General features: G+C 50.3%; 7 protein-coding genes across 7 annotated transcripts; 3 read left to right on the plus strand and 4 right to left on the minus strand.

The window, feature by feature from the left end:
* Positions 1-21: 21 nt before the first annotated feature.
* MIND_00108800 (uncharacterized protein) lies at positions 22-1,530 on the plus strand (the record flags this gene model as incomplete). Its single annotated transcript, XM_037358034.1, has 10 exons — positions 22-85; positions 136-282; positions 334-450; positions 498-614; positions 666-852; positions 902-949; positions 985-996; positions 1,047-1,059; positions 1,106-1,396; positions 1,441-1,530. The coding sequence occupies 10 exons, from the start codon at positions 22-24 to the stop codon at positions 1,528-1,530; spliced, it is 1,086 nt and encodes a 361-aa protein (XP_037225944.1).
* Positions 1,531-3,452: 1,922 nt separating this feature from the next.
* On the minus strand, positions 3,453-5,497 carry MIND_00109000 (phosphoribosylaminoimidazole carboxylase; the record flags this gene model as incomplete). The annotated part of the gene is made up of 6 exons (XM_037358035.1): positions 3,453-4,243; positions 4,290-4,406; positions 4,451-4,826; positions 4,876-4,982; positions 5,033-5,348; positions 5,384-5,497. 6 exons carry the CDS (start codon positions 5,495-5,497, stop codon positions 3,453-3,455), a joined length of 1,821 nt encoding a protein of 606 aa, XP_037225945.1.
* A 1,295-nt stretch (positions 5,498-6,792) lies between these two features.
* MIND_00109100 (Alcohol oxidase) lies at positions 6,793-9,696 on the minus strand (the record flags this gene model as incomplete). Its single annotated transcript, XM_037358036.1, has 14 exons — positions 6,793-6,876; positions 6,924-7,768; positions 7,817-7,990; positions 8,050-8,251; positions 8,300-8,406; positions 8,458-8,618; positions 8,671-8,752; positions 8,800-8,861; positions 8,909-8,963; positions 9,021-9,090; positions 9,146-9,267; positions 9,321-9,338; positions 9,557-9,567; positions 9,617-9,696. The coding sequence occupies 14 exons, from the start codon at positions 9,694-9,696 to the stop codon at positions 6,793-6,795; spliced, it is 2,073 nt and encodes a 690-aa protein (XP_037225946.1).
* A 304-nt stretch (positions 9,697-10,000) lies between these two features.
* On the minus strand, positions 10,001-13,364 carry MIND_00109200 (uncharacterized protein; the record flags this gene model as incomplete). The annotated part of the gene is made up of 12 exons (XM_037358037.1): positions 10,001-10,158; positions 10,213-10,340; positions 10,395-10,670; positions 10,727-10,811; positions 11,064-11,134; positions 11,184-11,303; positions 11,359-11,519; positions 11,570-11,771; positions 11,821-12,239; positions 12,289-12,502; positions 12,551-12,792; positions 12,837-13,364. 12 exons carry the CDS (start codon positions 13,362-13,364, stop codon positions 10,001-10,003), a joined length of 2,604 nt encoding a protein of 867 aa, XP_037225947.1.
* A 615-nt stretch (positions 13,365-13,979) lies between these two features.
* MIND_00109300 (Phenol 2-monooxygenase) lies at positions 13,980-16,445 on the plus strand (the record flags this gene model as incomplete). Its single annotated transcript, XM_037358038.1, has 8 exons — positions 13,980-14,026; positions 14,072-14,201; positions 14,252-14,527; positions 14,579-14,912; positions 14,962-15,093; positions 15,141-15,765; positions 15,816-16,031; positions 16,082-16,445. 8 exons carry the CDS (start codon positions 13,980-13,982, stop codon positions 16,443-16,445), a joined length of 2,124 nt encoding a protein of 707 aa, XP_037225948.1.
* Positions 16,446-16,859: 414 nt separating this feature from the next.
* Positions 16,860-18,816, plus strand: MIND_00109400 (CAMK/RAD53 protein kinase; the record flags this gene model as incomplete). The annotated part of the gene is made up of 11 exons (XM_037358039.1): positions 16,860-17,073; positions 17,123-17,211; positions 17,255-17,363; positions 17,412-17,602; positions 17,649-17,775; positions 17,825-17,878; positions 17,925-18,019; positions 18,064-18,150; positions 18,205-18,335; positions 18,385-18,494; positions 18,542-18,816. The coding sequence occupies 11 exons, from the start codon at positions 16,860-16,862 to the stop codon at positions 18,814-18,816; spliced, it is 1,482 nt and encodes a 493-aa protein (XP_037225949.1).
* Positions 18,817-18,902: 86 nt separating this feature from the next.
* MIND_00109500 (PlsC domain-containing protein) lies at positions 18,903-21,269 on the minus strand (the record flags this gene model as incomplete). Its single annotated transcript, XM_037358040.1, has 9 exons — positions 18,903-19,491; positions 19,542-19,554; positions 19,608-20,089; positions 20,137-20,370; positions 20,420-20,430; positions 20,479-20,798; positions 20,849-20,893; positions 21,048-21,091; positions 21,148-21,269. 9 exons carry the CDS (start codon positions 21,267-21,269, stop codon positions 18,903-18,905), a joined length of 1,860 nt encoding a protein of 619 aa, XP_037225950.1.
* Positions 21,270-21,331: the final 62 nt, after the last annotated feature.

Consider the following 21,331-nt stretch of genomic DNA (forward strand, 5'->3'; position numbering starts at 1 on the left):
AATTCTTTCGACCCTTGTGATATGGCTCATTCAATGTTCCCCAATACCGGCTTACAGGCATTGAGTGCAGCGATACATCTTATCGGTCAGTTTTTTTCGGATTTTCGTTTCTTAATGACTGACCGTATTGAGCAGGAGTGACGATTTTAACGTTCTTCATCTCTCTACGTCTTGCTCCAGGATCAGGTGAAGACGGAACTAAGAGCATCTTTGTCCGACCAACATGGCCACGTCTTTGCGTTCTCCTCGTCTTGCTGGATTCGTGGTTATTCTTGTTTTCATGTCTGTGCTTTTTGCATCTTATCCTTGCTGATCGCTGATCTTGTCCTACAGCCGGCCTTCTCATCTTTGGCGTTGGTCTACAAATGAACAGGACGGCCTGCGCAGCTGGGATATACCTCTGTGTTGTGTTTTACTGCACTTCCAAAGTTCTGATTTACCTTTTCTTAAGTGCGTCTCCTATCCCTTATCAGTATAACTCACTAACTACGGGCCAGCTGAAAAGGTCTACATCGTTTGGAATACCGGAACTCGTCGCCTACGGTCGCCTATCTTCCTCATCTGCATAGGCAGTGTCACCTTTTATGCTGCCATCCTGCTTATCATGTTTTTCGGTACATTCCTAAAATGTTCTATCTGATCGTGAGACTGACCCATGTAATCAGGTCGCATTCACCAATTCCGGGAGGGCGATTCTGCTTGTGTTCTGGGTCTCAAGCCAACTGCGTCCATCCCGCTGTTATCATACGACCTTTATATCAACCTCCTTCTGACGGTCCTTTTTGTTTATCCGCTCCTTCGGTCAAAACACTCTACTGCGCAAATGCGGCGTGTGGCATTGCGCACGTTAACGTATGTGTGCAGTATCACTTGTTAATATGCCTTTCTAATTTTGCTGTAGTGCTGCTACTGCTGCACTGACGACTTCAACGGCAAGCTGGCCACCTAAGTCTGTTCTCACAGCTTTTTTGATCCTCCTGATAGGTTAACGTTGCGGTACTTGCAATTCTGAAGGGCCGAGAGCTAGGTTGGGTATGCTTGGGAAGCTGTGGTGCCGATGTATGGTCTATTTATCCCCTAAAAGCCCGTCTCACGAGCCAACTAGGTGATTCTCAACGCCGCGGCTCTCTTCTGGGTGACCTCCAATCGCGGTGCTCAGCGACCCACGATCAGTGGAAGTTCTGGTGGTGTTAGTGGTAGACACCCCACTGGCACGGACAGCAACAACGGAGCCGTGCATGGGCTCGTCTCCTTTTCGAAGAGTAATGGGGCCTCAGGGCGTACTACGAGCGGGGTGCCCGCCAACATGTTCCATATGGGTGAAATCGGGCAGGGCCGCACTCGGGAATTCAAGGCTCGTGCTTTTCCCCGCGTGTTCCTCAGAGCACTGATAGCCGTGAGCAGATAAAAGTGACGACCGAGAGAATTGACGATCGCAAGCACGACGAGACAGCGAGCAACCACCATGGGAATGTAACTCAGTCGTCAGATATTGACATGGTCGATGTCCCCAAGGATGCCGCGATTTGAGTTGGATTTCATTCATTGGGCTATCTGGAATTTGCTCCGGGTTTTACTGGGGCTTTTATGGGGTTTATTTTTTGCAACTGTGTATCTCTATAGATGTAAGTTTGGCCTGAGTTTGGCAGGGAAAGGAAATACTGATTCGGTTTATTCTGAGGCACGTGAGGTGACATGACGCGTGCGTGACACTGTCTGTGTCTCTTTTATCCTTCACAAGTATAACGTCCGTGCCTCTGGCATGGACAAAAAATAATTATTTTGCAGCGCCCACACGGCCGCTCGCCTGCGGCTCGCCACCGGCGGGCGGTATCCGAGGGGTGGTCACATGAATTTCACGTGCCATCAATCAAAACGCATGACCAAAACGTGATTTTCTGTCATTACGCGATTTCCAGCTGTTTTCATATTATAGATGCCGCGCCTCAACGACTTCTCTGCCAGCATTATCATCGATGGACAGGAAGCTGCAGAGTACCGAGTCGACACTCTGCAGGACGAAAACACCGTCTCGTGCTACATTGCTTCGGAAATTGGCAAGGCGAGTCGACCAGCTTGACGGCTAATTCTCTAGCACTGAGGGGCGTTAAGGAATTTTCAATCAAGTGCACAAACCATTCCTACACCAAAACAGAGAACATTACGGTGGATGTCTCGCTCGACGGCTCGTATTGTACAGGAATGGTCGACAATACTACGACAACACAGAATCTGCCTCTGAACATAACTGGTGCGGAGTGTGGAGATGGACTCCACCTTCGGCCATTCGTATTCTCCGCACTCAGAATGACGGGTGCGTCGGTCTGGTTGCTATCATCCTGCTATTACTGAACCCCGTTCAGATGACGATGACCTTCTAAGCCCCTCACTCGCTGCTTGCAAAGATTTGGGTGTCATATCCGTGACGGTCTACCCAGTGGAGGCGAAATACAATGATGATTCAGATATATTTGGTTGCGGCAATCCCCTTCCTAGTCTCACAATGCACGAAAAGGCTAAAAAGGGTGTTGGGCAACAAATAACGTTTGTCGATGCTTTGCTCGTCACTTGCAGCTCAGATTTGGCATTTCCAGTCTCGCCGAACCCAAGCCTTTGCCGGAGGATATGTGTAATCTGCAGGCACCGGAAATCACTCGTCTGGGACCTGATTTGGCGATTTTCCGATTCATCTATCGACCCCTCGGTGCGTTTTGACGAGCTCACGCACGAGACGCCTTTTTTATGCTCTACAGAGTTTCTGCAGGCAAGCGGAATCACTCCTCCTACTACGTCTCAAGCTGTGGTATCTTCGTCGAACAAGCGCAAACTTCGCTCTCCTTCTATGGATCCAGATGCGGCCAAGGCAAAACGCATCCGGGTATCTATGTTTCTTCTTACTTCTTCCTCAGTCTAATGATTTTCTTCAGGAGAAGCTCGCGGCCCTCGAAACACCCGAGGCCAGGGAGTTGCGCGTAAGTCAGAACATACGATAGCAATTCTCTTATTGACAGGCTCCTCCAGGCCGAGCTCAACGCCATTGAAAACCGCCTGGGCTCAAATACTCACGTCAAGAGCGAAGGAACAACCATTGATCTGACGCAGCAGACTCGGAAGAAGAAGGTCAAGAGAGAAAACGACCGTCCTGTCGAGATCATCGATCTCACCTGGTCCTGTTTCTCTATCCACATCCTATCGTATCGAAGCACATCTCTAATCTTGGGCATTCATTCTACCAGTACATACTATCAATCCCATACGCTGTAGTTGAAACACTGGATTCGTAAGAGCAGTCAAGAGCTATGAAATGATTCGTATTGAACGACGGCTACAAAATGCACTGTTTACTTGTGGTACAGTAATTTACGCAGCCAATATAAAGGCCAGGATTAACATGGCGAATAAGTAGTGATGTGGAAATACATAGAAGGAAGAAGAATAATGATTAAAGGTCGTTACCAGCTCGCCTTGATGATATCTGCTGCCCGTTCACCGATAACATAAGCGGCTGCTTGTGTATGCGCTGCAGGGACTATCGGCATGACCGACAAGTCGACGATTCTCAGCCCGGTGAGGCCCTTGACCTTCAGATCTGGGTCGACAACACCGTAATCTGCCCCGACCGGGGACATGGCCGCGGTGCCAACAGGGTGGAAGACAGTCCCGCAGTTCTGCCTCACGTAGGCATCGATCTCCTCGTCTGAACTGGTGCTGGTGAGCGTAAACCCGTTCAGAGTTGTCGCCGCAACGACGTAGTCGGCGAATGGCTGGGAGAAGGCGAACCGGAATGCGGCCCGGACTGCGGCCCGCATGAAGACCTTGTCGATCTCCGAGTGGAAGAAGTTGGGGTCGATAACGGGAGGCGCCAGCGGGTCGTTGCTGCTGATGGTGATGGTGCCACGTGAAGTAGGGGAGACAACGGCGACGGCAACTCCCATGTAATGCCCAGATGTGGGCGGTGCCTGCAGACCAACCCAGCCATTCGTGATCAGAAGCTCAAGATGGGGTGTGTTGGATCCAGCAGCTGGATCGGGCACGCTTGCGAAGATCGACGCAGTACTCGGAACACGCAGCCACGCCATATGGCTGATTGGTTCTGCTCCCATCCGTCCGGTACCAGCAGTACCAGCAGAACTCCATTGCGTAAGCGACTGGGTGAAGGTAGTGGGGTTTTGGAAGATGGGATCGAAAGTGCCATTCGAGTTTGAGTTGACCGAGAACGTGAGGGGGAAGGAGGGGGTGATCGCTGAGATTCTGTCCAACGGAAGACAAGTTGCGACGGGGAGTAATACCGAGTGACGTCAGCGTGGCAAAATCTCCGATCCCAGAATGCATCAGAATAGGAGGAGTGCTGACGCTTCCAGCGGACAGAATAACCTCCTTGTTGGCGGTCAAATTGAAGGTGTTCCCTACAAACTTGAGCCTCTTGTTGCGGAGCATCGAATCCACATACCTTGGCGATCTTGGAACTGGACCGTGCGGAAATCATTTGTTGCCGTTGGCAGAACACGAGTAACGCGAGCGTGGAGGAGGATCTTCAAGTTCGGGCGGGCGACAAAAGACGAAGCAAGGTAAGATGTCGCGGCGCTGCTCCGCTGGCCATTCAACACGGTCATTTGTGCCCAGCCAACACCGAGTGGATTGCCCGAGTTCATGTCAAGATTGAAAGGGAATTGCGAATCGACTTGAGTCGTAGCAATGACCTTGCTGTCGATTTCAGTCGGAAACCCGGTCACCGTTATCGAGTTGAGGCCATTCAGCCCATGGACTGACGCGTCCACCTGTTTCGAAGTGTTATGGTTGTCAACGGGCGGGGTAAGCTTCTCGCTCTATGCATCATCATAAGCAATGCAAAATGATCCAAGGAAAGACACAAACCTTCTTCCAATAGGGAACCAGGGAGTTCCAGGACCATCGCTGGTCATTCACCAGGTTGGCAAACCGATCAAAGTCTTCCTTTGACCCTCTTGTATAGGCCATGAAGTCTACGCAAACGCTCAGTTGACAGCGAGATTTGCTAACACCCAATACTTACTGACTGAGCTGGTTCCACCGAGCACGAAGCCCCGAGGATATGGAATCACTCGGTTGTTCAAGGCAGCTTGCGGGACCGTCGTGAAGTTCCAATCTTGCTGAGTAAACGGCGTTGCGAGAATGCAAAGAAGCGGTGCGGAGAGGTTAATGATGTCGGCATCCCTTTGAAGGGTATACGTGAGAGAAGAATGAGTTGTGAGATATTGCACGTACGACCCCCCTGCTTCGAGCAGCAACACTGAAAACGCGCTGTTTTCTGAAAGTCGGTTGGCCAGGACGGCGCCAGAGGTTCCTCCTGTTGCACGAATAAGTACAAGCTGGGGAGAAATAGAGCTTGATGCTCGCCTCCGACAATGATGAAGTCGAAAGAAGACCCGCTTTGTTGGAGGTCCGCGACATTCTCAAAGATAGCGGCAGCGCACAGGCGAATGGAGAGGGCTACCACTGCAGCAAGCGAGAGGCGCATTGCGGGCGAACCTGGCGAGAAAAAAGAAGAGAAAAGAAAGAGGGGAAACGGTGCGGATATTCCAGCGAGGGAGGGCGATCCATTTTATATGTTCGACGAGTGCCTGGAAAAGCGGGTTTGTATGATCGCGTTTTCCCACTTCAATTGGATGATATCGACTGACCTCACGCCACGCGCTCGGCATAATTTCTATACTCGTGTTTTTGTGTTGGTCGGGACTCGAGGTAACCGCGTTTCAACAACGCCGTCATGCATGTGGTCCTGAAATGGAAAGCAATCACGCCCGACTGTTGCAAATCAAGTGTGAAGTAGACCCGCGGGGACAAGGGCCGAAGACATGGTGTTGGCCTGACTCTTTCTTGACTCAACAGATTCAAAGGGACGCTCTGCTTGTACTGCTATGATGATCAGATTTTACCGCTTTGCGGGAGATTGCGGGAAACACACCATTCTTGTTCAACAACTTGTTGCATCTGAATCCCAGAGATGTGCGCCAGCCAAGACCAACAACTTCTCGTCACCACCAGCAACTGAAGGCCGGGACCTTGCCGGGACCACGCCCTATGCCGCCTCGCTCGGATCCGTTTCATTGTTAACTTCCATAAGCAGAAACTGAGAAGAAACATGGTCAATTTACAAGACTCTATTGTTTACCTCAGAGACTCTCGGAGTCACACGCGCGTATCACTGCACAATGGACTTCTTCAATTATCGAGGACACCTCCGCGATAGATGGTACGACGGATGGTTCTTCGGCCAAAACTCGTCGAAAACCGAGGCATGATTGCCTCCGTATTGAGGGTTCAAAGTTGTGAACTGACAGATGTAGCGGGTCGAGGACAAGTTGTTCAAGGCGTGTGAATAGATGCCGTTGGTGATGCGCCTCGGCAAAGCGTGATTCATTCTTCCAGTCCGCGTGCTAAGTGAGGGTTCAACAAAGCCGGCTCCGCTGATCAACAACCAGGCCATGCTGACTGCAATCTGCTGAGCTCGGAAGTAATACGCCACAAAGAAAAGATCGCCGTATGCTGGTTCAACCTGGTTGACTTGAGCTTTGAACAAATTGGGCTCAGTACTTACTTACTACCACGATATTGTCATCAACGACCTTTCCTCAACCTTTCCTCTACTCATCTCTCCTCAAAGTACAAAGCTTGGGACCTCGGAAGTAATACGCCACAGAGGGAAAATCTCACCGCCAGCAAAGTCCAAGACAAAGGGTTTACACGATGCTGCGCAACATTTTCCCGATCATTCTTCTACATTATCAAAAGTACAGTTCTATAGTTCTAGGTCTACCAACTCTCCTTGATCATATCTGCTGCACGCTCCCCGATTATATACGCAGCTGCTTGCGTGTGAGCTGCCGGAATCAAGGGCTACAATGCCCGATCAGCGATAATAAACCGCGAGGTATTGAACGCACCATCACAGAAACGTCCACGATTCGTAGCCCTTTCAGACCCTTGACCTTCAAGTCGGGGTCGACAACGCCATACTCGGCGCCGACGGGCGAGACACTCGCAGTGCTGACCGGATGAAAAACAGTTCCCGATTTATTCTGAATATAAACATCCAACTCATCGTCAGACTCGTTCCCCGTTAACCCCGCAGGCAGAGCGGTAATGTAGTTGGCGAAAGGCTGTGTAGCGGCGAAGCGGAAAGCACTACGGACCGCATAACGCATGAAAAACATGTCGAGTTCGGTGCCAAGAATATTGGGGTTGATCAGCGGAGGTGCGAGTGGGTCAGTGCTGTTGATGGTGACCGAACCTCGAGATGATGGAGAGACAACGGCCATGACAATGCCGAAGTAATTTCCTGGAGCAGGCGGGGCCCCAGTAAAGCCATTAGAGAAGAGGAGCTCATAGTGTGCGGTATTTGGCCCCGCGGAGGGATCGGCGAAGCGTTCAAAGATACTCGAGTTATCAGGGACTCGAAGCCAAGCGATCTGCGACAACACATCGTTCACCAGACGACCGGTTTTGGTGGTTTGCCATTGCGCGATAGCCGCAGCGCGTGCGGTGGCGTTCTGGACGATGGGATCGAATGTCCCGTCAGGTGATTCAGTCTGAACACTCCAACCGAGTGATAGCAGCGCGTGATCTGTGAGGTTCTGTCCTACTGATGGCAAGTTATGTTGTGGCTTGATTCCCAATGCGCTGAGGGTGGTCGAGTTTCCGATGCCTGAATGTAACAAAATGCTTGGGGTGTTGACACTTCCCGCCGAGAGGATCAACTCTTTCCCTGCCGTCAGTAGGTGGGTCTTTCCTGTGATTTGATGAGACCGAGAGCCCAGGTTATAGGATGCATTAATACCTTGGGCATCTTGAAATTCGACGGTTCGGAAATCGTGAATTGCGGAAGGGAGTATTCGCGTTACTCGAGCATGTAACAAAATCTTGAGGTTTGGACGAGCGATGATATTGGTAGCGAGATAAGATGTGGCAGCGCTGCTTCGCGAGCCATTGAACGCCGTCAACTGAGTCCAACCTACGTGACATGGAAGGTCAACATGGAGAATCTAGTGTTTACTCCAAGAATTGACATACCAAGGCCAAGATGAGAACCAGAATTCATGTCGAGGTTAAAGGGGAACTCAGGATCTTGCTGCGTAGTATTGAAGACTCTACCATCGATCTCAGTCGGGAAGTTATTCAGCGTCACGGAGTTGGGTCCGTTGAAGCCATGTACCGCTGGATTGAACCAGCCAGTGGTGTTGTGATGATCGACAGGTTCAGTAAATCGTTCAGTCTAAAAAAAGCTCAAAAAGTGGACAAGGGAGTTAGAAGAGCAGTTAACCTTATGCATGTACGGGGTTAGGCTATCCCATGACCACCTATCGTCGTTGGCTATACGGGCAAACCGGTTGAAATCTTCTTTAGTTCCTCGGGTATAAACCAAATAGTCTTATAAGCAGTTGAGCGCTCAAAGCAGGGAGGAAATATATTGTAACGTACTGACGGCGCTCGTTCCGCCTAATATGAAGCCGCGAGGATAGGGTACCGCACGATTGTTGAGGCCAGGTTGTGGCGTAGTCGTAAAGTTCCAATCCTGAGGCGTGTTGGGGGTCGCAAATAGACTGAAGAAAGGTGCTTCGATGTTTAAAACACCAGTGTCGCTATATTTAACGTGAGACACAGAGATTCCCTGTCAGGAAGAAGAATACGTACATGCCGCCAGCTTCGAGTACCAGTACGGAGTGATTGGAATTCTCAGTAAGCCGATTTGCAACAACACTGCCCGCCGTTCCACCTGAAAGGCGGTTAGTTCACCGTGCACTTCCAAGGCAGAAGACTGACCGCCAACGACAATAAAATCAAAGTTAGGTTTCTTCGAGTTATCGAGATGCAGGTCCGCAACACTTTCCACGATCGCAGCGACGGAAAGTCGGATTGAGAGAATAAAGACGAGTATTCGGAGAGGTAGCGGCATTTTCCCAAATCCTTTGGTGGGAGAGGGTTGGCTGGGAGAACGAATGGCTATCGTTAGGACAGGACAACGTCGACTTATAAAGACATACCGGTGCCGGCATTTGTATCCGGATTCTCTTTAGTAGCGGATATTGCATGCTTCTCACCGTGATGCTCGAACTAAAGTTGAATTGGAATTAGCAATGAAGGAGAAGTTAGGATATCGATGGTTGACCTTGACATCATGATCTCGCCATAGACCCGCGGGCACACAAGACGAGGGTCTCTGCGCTATACGACACGATGAAACTGCACTCGAAGCGAATAGGTAGGGCTCGGCGGATCCCACTCCACCACCTAAAGTTCTAAAAGCTCAATAATAGAACGGCCACGAGCGAAAGTGGGTGCACCTGGCTGCCTAGATAGGACTAAGCGATGTCATGATTAATAGACATGTCGCTGTGCGTGCTCAGCCAGGTCCACCAAAGTGTTCCTTCAACTGACAGAGATGGCTGGCTTCGATTGATTAGCGCTGCATGTTTGAGCGGGATTATTCAGAGTCAGGAGACTCTAGAGCATGTATAATACCCCAAGACGAAAGCCAAAGTGGATGGAAGAGGGTCCTATAATGCTCAAGTAGGTCCACCGGGTTCTGTACTATCAAGTCGTTCAGCAAAACTGGTTATCATAGATAGCGCTGACGTACGGATCTATTTTTGGCCGTCCCAATACATAAGATTTCAAGCCTGGCACCAATCGCAATAGACGGCGCCGTTCGCTGTCCATGTTAAACAATGCAGGTCAACGTCGAAGAGTGAAGTGAGTGTGCTGACTAATGCTTAGATCATGATCTGAAAACACCGGTTTCCGGGGGTGGAATATAATTTTAAAAATATGCACTCCAATCCCCCGGAAACCGGCGTTGGATCCAACGAAACGCAAGCAGTCCCTTAGTTACAAAGATTGAATTGGATTTGTCTGTGGCTGGTGGGCGAGCACAGCTCGCCGCACTCTCGGCCAACAGGGTTTCGGGCTACGACAGGCCATATATGCTACAAATCTGGAACGCATCCTCCTCCGAGTTGTGTCTTCAAAGAGCCAAACCAGCAAGGACAAGCGCGAAAGTCGAAACAGCGGCGACACCAACGCTTCCGTAGTTGGGTGAGGCGGCATTCTGCTTGTTGGACTGGGAGTTGGTTTGGGAGGTGCTGCTGCCACTAGCGCCAGGGGCGGGAGCAGATTGGGTTGCTAAGACATTTGGTCAGAATCTGCTGTTGTCGTGGAAGGTAAAACAGCGCTCACCGGCACCGCAGCCTGAGGCAATCAGCCCGGTGACATCGCTCTTGGATACTTTGCAGGTCGTAGTGGCGCATGAGGTCAGATTCGTGGCATAGACGGGCGAGGCACAAATGCATTTCTGGTCATCAAATCTAGTCAACGCGGTCAGCTTTTTCAGAGATCAAACTGGTAGAACAGTTGCGCACGCGCATCCAGTGGCGCTGGCAGCAGTCGTCGAGCAACCCAAGAGACAGAGAGTTGCATCACTGCTCGAGTCGGCAGCCAGAGCTCCGCTTGCGAGGAGCAGGAAAGCGGCGGGGACAAAGGTGCGGAATGCCAGCATTGTAAAAAGGTTGGTGGGAGAAGAAGAAAAAGGCAAAGCAACGATGGGGAAGAAAAGGGAAATGAAGACAAGAGCAGATGGTCGGAGCGCCGTTTTATACTGTCGGTGAAGCCATGTGGTCTTGGCGGATTCGCGGCATCTTATGCGGTGTTTTTAGCTTGGCGTAGCCTTGGCAGGCGCCTACCCAGTACATACTTAGCTTGCACATGCAGATTGCCCTCTATTGCCCTTGATGTTGCCTCTGAACCTTTACTGAGTGGAAAGTGTCCCTTGTTAGTTCCTATGGTCGGACATAAATCGTTGATCGACGGACTTCCAACAATTGAGAACACCGAGGTCGCCAACTGGCACAATAACATTGTTAGTAGTAGAAAACACAGACACTTTATGTGATCGTACAAGCCTGATAGCGCGACTGTGGATTTAAGTCAGAATTTAGTTCGTACCTAGTAAAGCAACGGCGATCGGAATAAAACAATGCTGCGCTATACTGCACTTTGCAGTCTGGGTTGCCAGATAACATCCCCTTCACCAAGAACATCGATTCCACGCCCCAACAGCTTCTCCGCGGCGCGAACAAGGGTGCTTTGCTGAATTTCGCGCCTAAAACATGGTCAACGCATCGTATTACCAGCGAAAACGAGATCCGCACTCATTGGTAGGCCAACTCAAAGTGGACAAACAGATTTGCTTCAAGGTAGGACAATGCGTAGTGTCGAAGTTGAGCAAATAACGCTCCCAATGACGAACACAGTAATAAGATTTTGTGAACCTACGCAAGGCGAGGTAAGAAAGTTGGATCAAGTTCAAGGAAGAACATCAAAAACCCATATGGTGTCTGAAACAAGAGTTGAGTGACTCCAGCGAATGTGCGGCGCGGATTGATATTGACGGCCGGTAATGCTACCGGTGTTTTTCGAGTGCTGCGTCGTAGGTCTTCAGCGATGACGGGAATAAATGCAGCACGCGGTGGCGGTCCTGCCGAGCCCTGCAAAGCTTCTTAAGAACAAGGGGGTCGAGCAAGAAAAAAAAACTCGCCATGGGCCATATGATGGATAATTCAGTCACACAGGGACAAAGTGCTGGTATTGCTTCGTGTTTTGAGCCGGAAATGAATATCTCATCGATTAATTCTAGCGAGAGGTGCAAGGACCTCAAGGACGAGCCATGAGTAGTGAGAAATGGGACGTAGCCGACATTCTTTGCCATCGCAATCACGAGCTTGTGGAGTGATGGAAGCCTAACGAGAGGTTGAGAGCTGTATCAGACCAATACAGCGAAGGACCCACCGTGTGACAGTCAGACCGTCAATGAATGTTGGATGGGCTGTTTTGATATGCAACTCCGTTAGCTTTGGCAACTCTCCTCCATCTTCGTCATTGTTAGCTTCGAATCGAGCTCCGCAGTTCCATTGGAGGTGTTGAAGGTTTGGCAGCATCGAAAACATTTCTCGTGCATTGTGAACGCCGGCTACGGTGTTTGTAACCGACAGACTGCAGTATTGAAGAGACAGGCCAGATCGCCTCAGAAACTTTTCAAAGATCCCCCAAGGCATGCCTGCCGACGCCTCCCAGCGATACGATGGACTGGATATGCTTTCAATGCGAGTTGCAAGCGGCGACTCCGCGAGAAACTTTTCGAACATGTAGAGTTTTGATGTGGTCATAACGAAAGATAGATTTTTGTAGTATATTGGACGGCCTAATCTCTGCAAGAAGCGCTTAGCGGTGGTATCCATGCAACTGAAACTTTCGTACCAAGAACATCTTGCAAACGAGTAGAAGGCAGCAAGCCCCACCCAAGTATCGCACCGAGGTCTTCGACTGTTTGAGCATGATCGCAAACTTGAGAATGCGTGACCAAATAAGATCCCGTATCTCTCGGGGCGCATTTGCCATGGGAGTATGGAAAGGAACAGGTTTGAGGCCGTCGACATCAATGATAACTGCATGGGAGGGCTGCTGCAAATGCCTATTGTCATGTCAGAGAAGCACTTGAGTAGAAATACAAAAGTCTGACGATCTTCCATAATTCGCTATAAGTTTTCGGAGAGTAGGATTACGCTGAGCCCATTTCTGTGGTCCTTGCTTCAGATACCCGACTTTCTGAAGCGGACACGACTTGATAATGGGATATATCCACTCTAGTGAATTTTCATATCTCGCCACGATGGTGTGTAGCCGTCCGGCTTTGGCAAAGCATTGAAGGAATCTGACCCCCCGTTCTTCGTGGGGCCAAGCGTATGGCGAGGAAAACGTCGTCTGAGGGGTTTGGTCAGGTATCTCTCGAGTCTGAGACAACGCACTAAATTATTCCACGAGTTTTCTATTGCCCATTCCAGAGCCTTAATGACATTAGCGACTTTTTTGTTGTCTCGTTGCCTGTTTGCTTCCTGGATGATAAGGCGCTTCGGATTTATAAGAGAGAAACCATCACAGAGACCAGCCGTAGATGCGTCTGACCAGATTTCGAGAGAAACGAGGAGGTCTGTGAGATTCGCCGCGTTACCGAGAATCGACAGCATGGCATCTCCATAGGCTCCTTCAACTCGTAGCTTTTTGATGAACTTTCCGAACTCGTTATGCACCGACAATATGCGAGCGAGAGCCTCGGCTTGTGCCTTGGAGCGTAGTACGACTGTATTATAGAGCAAAGGTGTGGCTGCATGAAGCCATTTTTTGCACACAACAAGATAGGTTGACGTTGACGTCCGAGAATACCTCGCAAACGGCGAATGAGGATGGATGTCCGCGAAGAGCTCATCAGGCACTGTAAGAAGTGGAGAGAGTATCTCCGAGATGATCTCGTATGGCAACGATTCTGAGGATGGCATGGAAGTGCGAACAAACTGAGGAACGCCAAAGATCACATCTGTCACAAGCACGTGAAGATCATGGAATCAGGATAATATTATTATTATTATAACAAGCGAGACGCGTCGCGCTAGTGTTGTCGCGTATAGCTGCAAATAAACCAGACATAGCTAAATTCAGCATTAAGGATCAATGAGAAAAACAGCAGTAGTCTGATTCTACACTATGGTGCCAGTGACCGGGTCAAACGTTTTACCTTCAAGTCTGAGAGATTGCGATATCGAAGAACGCACTCCAGACCAACTTGCAGCATGACTTGGTGCACGACGACGTTACATCACCCGACCTTCCTTTTTCTATCTTGTCTCTCCCACTCATTCCCGCCGTATCGCATACCGTTCCTGACCGTTGTATCCAGTGGCAAGGACGAATGAGACTCCACAAATCATATCTGCTTTAAGCTATGGCCAAGCGGAAGCCAGTCAGAGGCAGGCAATGAGATCCGACCGATATTTGTTGTGGGTTAATTGACCCGTCCGACACAAGCGGACTCGCCGGACAAACAAACAGTCGTCACTCGCCCTATATATACGGGCGGTTCTTCCGCCTTCCTCCCCTCCTCCCTCTAAACCTCCATGGCGGAAATACAACCCCAGAAAGTCTACGATGTTGTCGTGGTTGGGTGGGTTCTTGTTAACACCGAGTAGCGATTCCTAACTAGTTTTAGTGGGGGTCCGGCCGGATTAATGGCCGCACTGTGTCTCACGACCTATGGCTTCAATATTTTACACATCGACGAGCGTCCCCATCCTACAACTGCTGGGCGAGCCGACGGAATTCAACCGAGAACAATTGAGGTGCGTCATCGCCGTTCACTTGGAGCTCGCCAACTGACAGTTTCTCTCAGGTTTTGCGCAACATCGGTGGCGTTTCCACTGCTCCAATACCCGGCGGGCCTGTTGTCGGGCAGCCTCCAATCGGTGGTGGTGGTCTTGCAAAGAGGATGATCAGCCAAGGCGTTCGCGTTTATGAGGTCGCTTTCTGGGACCCTACACCCACTCAAAAGCTCGCCCGTACTTCCCGAGCTCCGTCCTGCCCCGAGTTTATTGACGTCGTCGATAACTACACACTCCTCCTCCATCAAGGTCTCATTGAGCAAGCTTTCCTCGAGGAAATCGAAGCGGTAGGTCGGCTAGACAATCATTGACGTCGGTTGCTTGACCCTTCCATCAAGCGCCGGACCGTGCTTCCCGACCCACAACCCACGCCGCCGAGCGGCATCTTTCGTCCTTACAACCTTCAAGACTGCCGTACCCTGTCAGAAAGCGAAGACCCACTAAGCAGGAGCCACCCTGTCGAGTGTACAATTGAAAACGGCGACACCAAGACCACTTATACGATTCGTTCGCGGTACTTGCTTGGTTGCGATGGTGCAAAGAGCCACGTTCGGCGATGTATCGCCGGAGGCAGAGTGGGCGACGGAGAATGGCAAGGAAAGATCACAATGCAGGGCGAGGCTACCGACATTATTTGGGGTGTTTTGGACGCCAGAGTCAAGACCAATTTCCGTGAGTGTCTGACCATTCATTATGGTGGGTTCTCAACAGTATTCTTCAGCGGATATCAAGTACAAATGCCTCATCCACTCGAGGTCAGAGGGTAGCATCATGATAATTCCACGAGAGGCCAACCTGGTCCGGTTTTATGTGCAACTTCAGACAACAGACAATGGCAAGATTGTTTCTATTGGTGCGTGTTACGACTCTGCTCTCCTTCTCAATTTTCATGTTTCGAAGCTCGCGACAAAGCTACACAAGACATTTGCATTGCTCGCGCAAAGAAGATCTTCGAGCCCTACGACCTCGAGTTTGGTTATGTCGACTGGTTCTCCGTTTACCAAATTGGTCAACGTATCGCATCTTCATACACACTCGACCACCGGATAATTCTTGGCGGAGATGCGACTCATACCCATTCGCCACAAGCCGGTCAGGGCATGAACATCTCCATGCTTGATATGTATACCCTCTCCTGGAAACTCAACCTCGTCATGAAGGGTCTCGCCCGACCAGAAGTACTTCTGCCCACATACGAGGACGAGCGTCGGGGTGTTGCGCAGGAACTTCTCAAATTCGATGGCGCTTACTCGCGATTGTTCTCTGGTCGTGGACCAGATGCCAAACAGTTACCGAACGGTGTCGATCCTGACGAGTTCATCCGTATGTTCAAGCAAAACGCCTTCTTCACCAGTGGTTGTGGGGCAGTCTACAGCGGAAATGTGTTGAATGCGCTTCCTGGGGAGAGGGTAGCGAAGGAAGGAATATTTAATCCTCAGGGTTGCAAGCTCATCCCCGGCCAACGGTTGACACCGGGCAAGGTTGTTCGTGTGGTTGACGGAAACGACGTGCGACTCCAGCAAGAGTGAGTCCCCTCCTTCCTCGTTCCAATAATGAAACTGAAAATCCAACCAGAGTGAAGATGAATGGCGCATTCCGAATTCATGTGTTTGCTGGAGATCTGGCCAAGACACGTACGGCGTTGGAACGCTTTGCTGCGTTTATTGACTCTCCTGGGTCCTTCTTCAACAAGTATCGTGCAGCGCCTGGAACGCGAGCGAGCATTATCGATGCACCAGCCGGCCTCATAGACAATGTTGGCGACGGCAAGTCAAGACATATCTTTAACCCGTATGTGTCAACCTCCAGACTCATTGTGATCAAACTCACAGTAGATGCAGATTCTTTACCTTCCTCACTATTGTCGGAACACATTGGTATCAATGGGAGATTGACGAGCTTCCATCGCCTCTGCGCCTCTATCGCTCGCAAGTATACGGTGATGCAGTTTTCGACAAACGCGTTCCTGAGTCAGCAGACCAAACTGCTTTGGGCCCTGATTCCGCTCTCAAGCAACGGGCTTGTGCTCCATTGCACATCAAGTATGGTTTGGACGTCAACAAGGGCGCGATCGTGGTTGTGCGTCCTGACTCGTATGTCGGCGCGGTGGTCGAGCTGAGCGAGGCTGGCTGCGAGGGCTTGAACGACTATTTTGCGGGGTTCTTGAGAGAAAGTGGCGGATCGCCAGTGAGGGCGAGTTTTTAGAAGCATCTTAGAGGAAGTGTATTATACTTGTATCTTGTGTTGTACCTGTAGACATATGGACCATCGTAAAGAGACTTTGGGACGCTTGAACTTGAAGAACAACTTGTGGAGAAATTGATCATCAGATCACCTCTGTTTCTTTCCGACTTCGATAACCTTGTGTGGGCCTATGCACATTACAGCAGAACTCACCCAAGCTACCAATTCGCACCGTACGCATGGCCCATGATGCATTATCATTGTTTTGCTTGGACCGGAAATCGATCAAACAACTTTTTTTGTTGCTCAAAGCACAAAATGGTGAAGCGTCCATCTATAAAGGAGTGGCATGGCTGACCCCCTCCAAGCTTAAGCTAGCCACCTCCACCACAAGTTCACCATACAAACGCCATCTGAACACTTCTCCCAAGCAATATGACGAGCACCTCGGAGTCCTCTGAAACCGTCCTCGATCGCGCACCGTCAATGACTTCGCTCGTTCACTGGGGGTATCTCGAGTCTATCAATCCTTCAAACCATGTTCAGCGGATCACTTTGAAGGCCCGGGAAGTGCATTTTGGCCGTGCAGAGCTCGACGATGGTGGCGAGAGCCACTTCAGCTACGTCGTTTTGCCTGGCGACACAGTCAGTGAGTCCTTTTTCTTTTTACTTTGAGCAACAATAACCATCGACAATAGGCACTCACCATGCCACATTTCGGTGGAACGGCGAACGCGATCATATGGCCACTGTGATGGTCTCTGACCAGTCGACCAACGGCACATACGTATGTTGTGCATCGTTTTTGTATTCAAAGCTGACGAAAGTAGGTCGATGGACTCCGTATTGGTCCCGAAAACGTACTGCAAATTTTTGACGGACACGAAATATGCTTCGGGTGTCTGGTGCCTATCCAAGGGCAGCCTGACCATGACTACCGTATGTGGCGTCTTTCGCATATAGGCTTACCTGACTTCTCTCTCTCAGGCTATACTTTTCATTTTGTCTTCAAGTTTGACACTCAACCTGGAGTACCAACTCGCGGACGCCGCAAGACCGAGGCTCTCGCAACGCATTACCATCTCCAAAACTATCTTGGCGGCGGAGCTCATGGTGTGGTGCATAAAGCCATTCACAAAACGACTGGGACTGTTTGGGCCGTCAAATCTTCATTCAAGGTAGGTTGTGGTGTACACAGCAGTGCCTAAATTAACTAGTTCTTAGGACGACATTAAGAACGAAAGCTTCACCTCCTTCGCAGGCCAAGAGGTCCTATCACTTCTCAATCTTCGGCACCAGAACATCTGTCGGCTGAAGGAAGTTTTCTTTCGATTGGATGGTCAGGTTGTCGGTCAGTGTGGGCTTTGTTACCGCGAATGATTTTTTAAAAGTTCCCATAGACTGTGTTTTAGAATACGTTGCTGGGGCGCAGTTGGATTCTTTGGGTTTTCTCAGTATGTGCTTTTCTTTTGTGCTAGTTCCAATCTCAACCCCTTGTAGATGAAGAAGAGGTCCGCGAAATAGCCTATCAATTGTCCGCTGGAATCACCCATATGCATGGTCGTAACATCTACCACGGAGATCTCAAGCCAAATGTGAGCCCAATCACTGACGATTCATTGAAGCTAGAATCCTGTAGAATGTTATGCTTACCTACGAGCACCCCGTTACCGTCAAGATCATCGATTTTGGTATGGCGCGTTTGGGAAGTGGCTTTAATCTCGATGTGAGTGGAGATGTCAACTTGAACAAAAGCATTTCTGACCGACGCATTTCGCAGCTCGCTACGCGTTCCCGATGGAGTGCCCCCGAGTCCTACCTGCAACTGGTACGGCTGACGTTTGCGAATACACCTCTTCATGCCGTTGGTCTGTGGGACAGCTGGTCATTGGGCCTGATCATCTTTTACCTGTTTGTCATTCTGCTTCCCATCTAATACTCCTCCTAACTTACTTCTCAGGCTATCCTCTGTGGAAGCTTTCGAGCAGGCGACGCCTGGGGGAGAGCGGCCTTTTGAGACTGGGGTTGACGTGATTCGGTGGCATCATCTCAAAGATAATAGTCCAGTCGGTATGTTGTTGCAGAGTGCCCTTCTCGCCGCCGCTCATCCTGCGTAGCCCAAGAAGCCGTTCAATCGCTCCTCGTTGTCGACCCAGTAGACAGGTCGACGGTGACTGGGTTTTTCCGCACCCACGAGTGGTTGGCGGATTACCTGCCCAACCAGACCTTGTTGGCGGACGCCGACGGGGACAACAGAGCTCGAGCGAAGCGCTTGAGGCAGAAGCGAGAAGTTGTCAATTCGAAGAGAGAGAAGGCGAGGATAATAGTGGACGCGCCACGAAGAAGGCGGTCTACTAGAACGACACGATTGCAACTGCAAGTTTTTATGTGACGATAGATATGATTCCGCATATGTAGGGTAGCTAATTAGAAGACAACTTTTTATGGGTGTGTTTATATAATCCTCGGCCTCAATCCTCAATTGCCCGGCTCAAATTCCGCATCACTCGTCAACGCAGCCGCCCATTCAGCTTCGTACTCCGATGACCGGCCCAACTGTGGAACTTTTGCACCCCTTTCCTTGAGGAAGGCAATGACCTCACCCGCTTCTCGCCAGCCTTCCAAAACCTCCTTGGTCTGGCCAGTTGCACCTTCTGCCTCGCTGTCGCTCTTGACACTAACTTCGACACCGCCATATATCTTGGCAAGATGCACGCTTGCCTTGAGTCGCACCCCACCGCTGTTCCGGGCCTGTATGCTCTGGAGACGGAGTTGCTCAAACAACTCGGCGACAGCTTTGACCGCTTCTCCGCGCGCTCGGAGGACATGACGCATAATCCGGCGAGAAGAAGGTTTGCGACGTGACTTTGGATTGGGAAGATCAGCTGGCGGCTCGACCGAGCCCAGGTCGGGTTCGGGAACCACAGGGGCCTTGACGGTGATGAACTCGCTCTCCTTAGGGAAAACAGGAGTCATATAGGGTGTCAGCGCAGGAAGGGAAAGGTCCCAGCGTTTAGGTCCCCAGACTCCGATAAGAACACGCCAGGTTGCAAGAAGACGCTTAGCACTAGATTGTACGGTCAGCATGGATAACAGTATTATATGAGCTAAACTGACTGTTCATAGTTAGCTAGAATTAGGCGGTCAGCAAACGAGAAAGTGCAGTGAACAGTAGACACTGACCATTGATCATTGTATCGTGGTAACGCGCAAAGAGCCACAAGGTTGCTGCCGCCATGACAGCACCGACACGAGTATACAGGAAAAACGACCAAAGGAAGAAAAAGGCGGCCGGGTAGGTCAAGAACATCGATATCATGCCGAAAACTAGCTTGTTTTGGGCTTGAGTTTCTTCCTCGTCTTTGACTAGCCTAGCACCGACTCGTCCCATATAGTACACAGGCAAGTACATCACGAGCGGGAAAATAAAGAAGGGAATGCGAAGGAGCATGACGAAACTGTCGCGCAGAAGTATAAGGAGGGTCAGAAGGCGACTGGGAACCGGAGTTGGTCGGTTGGGGTCGAGAGTTCGTGGAAGAGGAAGGTTTGATAAAACGGAGTTGGTCAGTTTGGTCGACTGTAGGAGAGAGTAGTATTCGAGTAGACGCCTGTTGACGGACTTGAAGTTGGGGGTCGGATCCGGGGTCGAAAAGAGATCAACCAAGCTGGCAAAAGGATCAGAGCGGTTGTGGCGAGTAGTTAAGAACCTCACGTTTGCGAAATGGCGACGTATTCGCCGAGATTGATGGATCGTTCGTCGACCCATAAAAGATCACGCGCCATTCGAGCAGCATACAAAGTATTCCAGTCTGGCGCGTTGATTGTGGTTTCTACGAGCTGCTTCTCGATTGCACGTGTAAGCCGTTTGACTGCTGCTCGGGGCGCCCCTTCTGCCTCCGATGAAAACTGCTCAACATAGTCGTCCATGAAGATGGGAGAGCCAAAACTGCGTTATATGAGCAACTATTTTGAAGTAACCAATAGATGATGCGTACTCAACGATAACCTGACAGAGATGAGATTAGAAAAATAGAAATTTGTGTAAAACACTCACGCTGCTGCGATATTTTGTCTTATTGGTATAGACAATAGCGGCAGGCACGACTGCGACAGACTTGGACTTCTTCTTCTCTGGGTCATTTTGGGCCAATTTGTTATATTCCAGCGCAGCCCATGCGGCCCCGTCCTTGACTTGCATGATTCTTGGCTCGGTATAGCTGGTGCCTTCTGGGAAAAGAGCGACAGCATAACCTTTTTGGAGAGCTTCCATAGTTCCTTTCAGGAGCACTTTGCGGTCGCGGGATTTGCGGTCGACCGGGATGTTTCCAGAGGAGTAGAGGATCCAGCTGACGATCGGGTTAATGAATAGGGTAGCTAGGTGCAAAAAGTGAGTTGGGAAGAAGTACAACCACGAGTGAGCGTACCCTTGCTCCAGTAGTTGAGAATCCTAGCATGGGGGAAGGTGTGTGCTGGGGGAAGTATCAGTTGGCAGTTGGGTTGACCACGATGCAACGCCACGGTGGAGTGACGCGTGTTTAGCTGCCTCGTGCGGAAATACGTGGGTAGAGTGAACTGGAGAGAGGCGCTCTCCGCTCCTGACAGCTTGAACGGTAAGATACTTACAGAGAATCACTGGGTCGAGCATCATGTTATGGTGGGTCGCTGTTCTGAAAGTTATGTTAGGGTCGTTTTTAACGCCTCCAATTCGTATCGAGAAACGCACACGATGATAGGAATGTCCTTAGGGCAGTCTTCTCCTCCAATAACATGAATTTCCGTAAAGAATGACGATGCTGCAATTCCGGTGGTCGTTCGGATGAGGCGGTGGAGGAGTTGAAGGTCCATGACTTATGAAGGTGGAAGCACCAGAGTAAGAGGACCCTGGAGGCCACGAAGCGGGTGTGGGG

This window comes from Mycena indigotica, assembly GCF_014461135.1.
Source record: "Mycena indigotica strain 171206Taipei chromosome Unknown Mind.scaff0001, whole genome shotgun sequence".
Lineage (NCBI taxonomy): Eukaryota > Fungi > Basidiomycota > Agaricomycetes > Agaricales > Mycenaceae > Mycena > Mycena indigotica.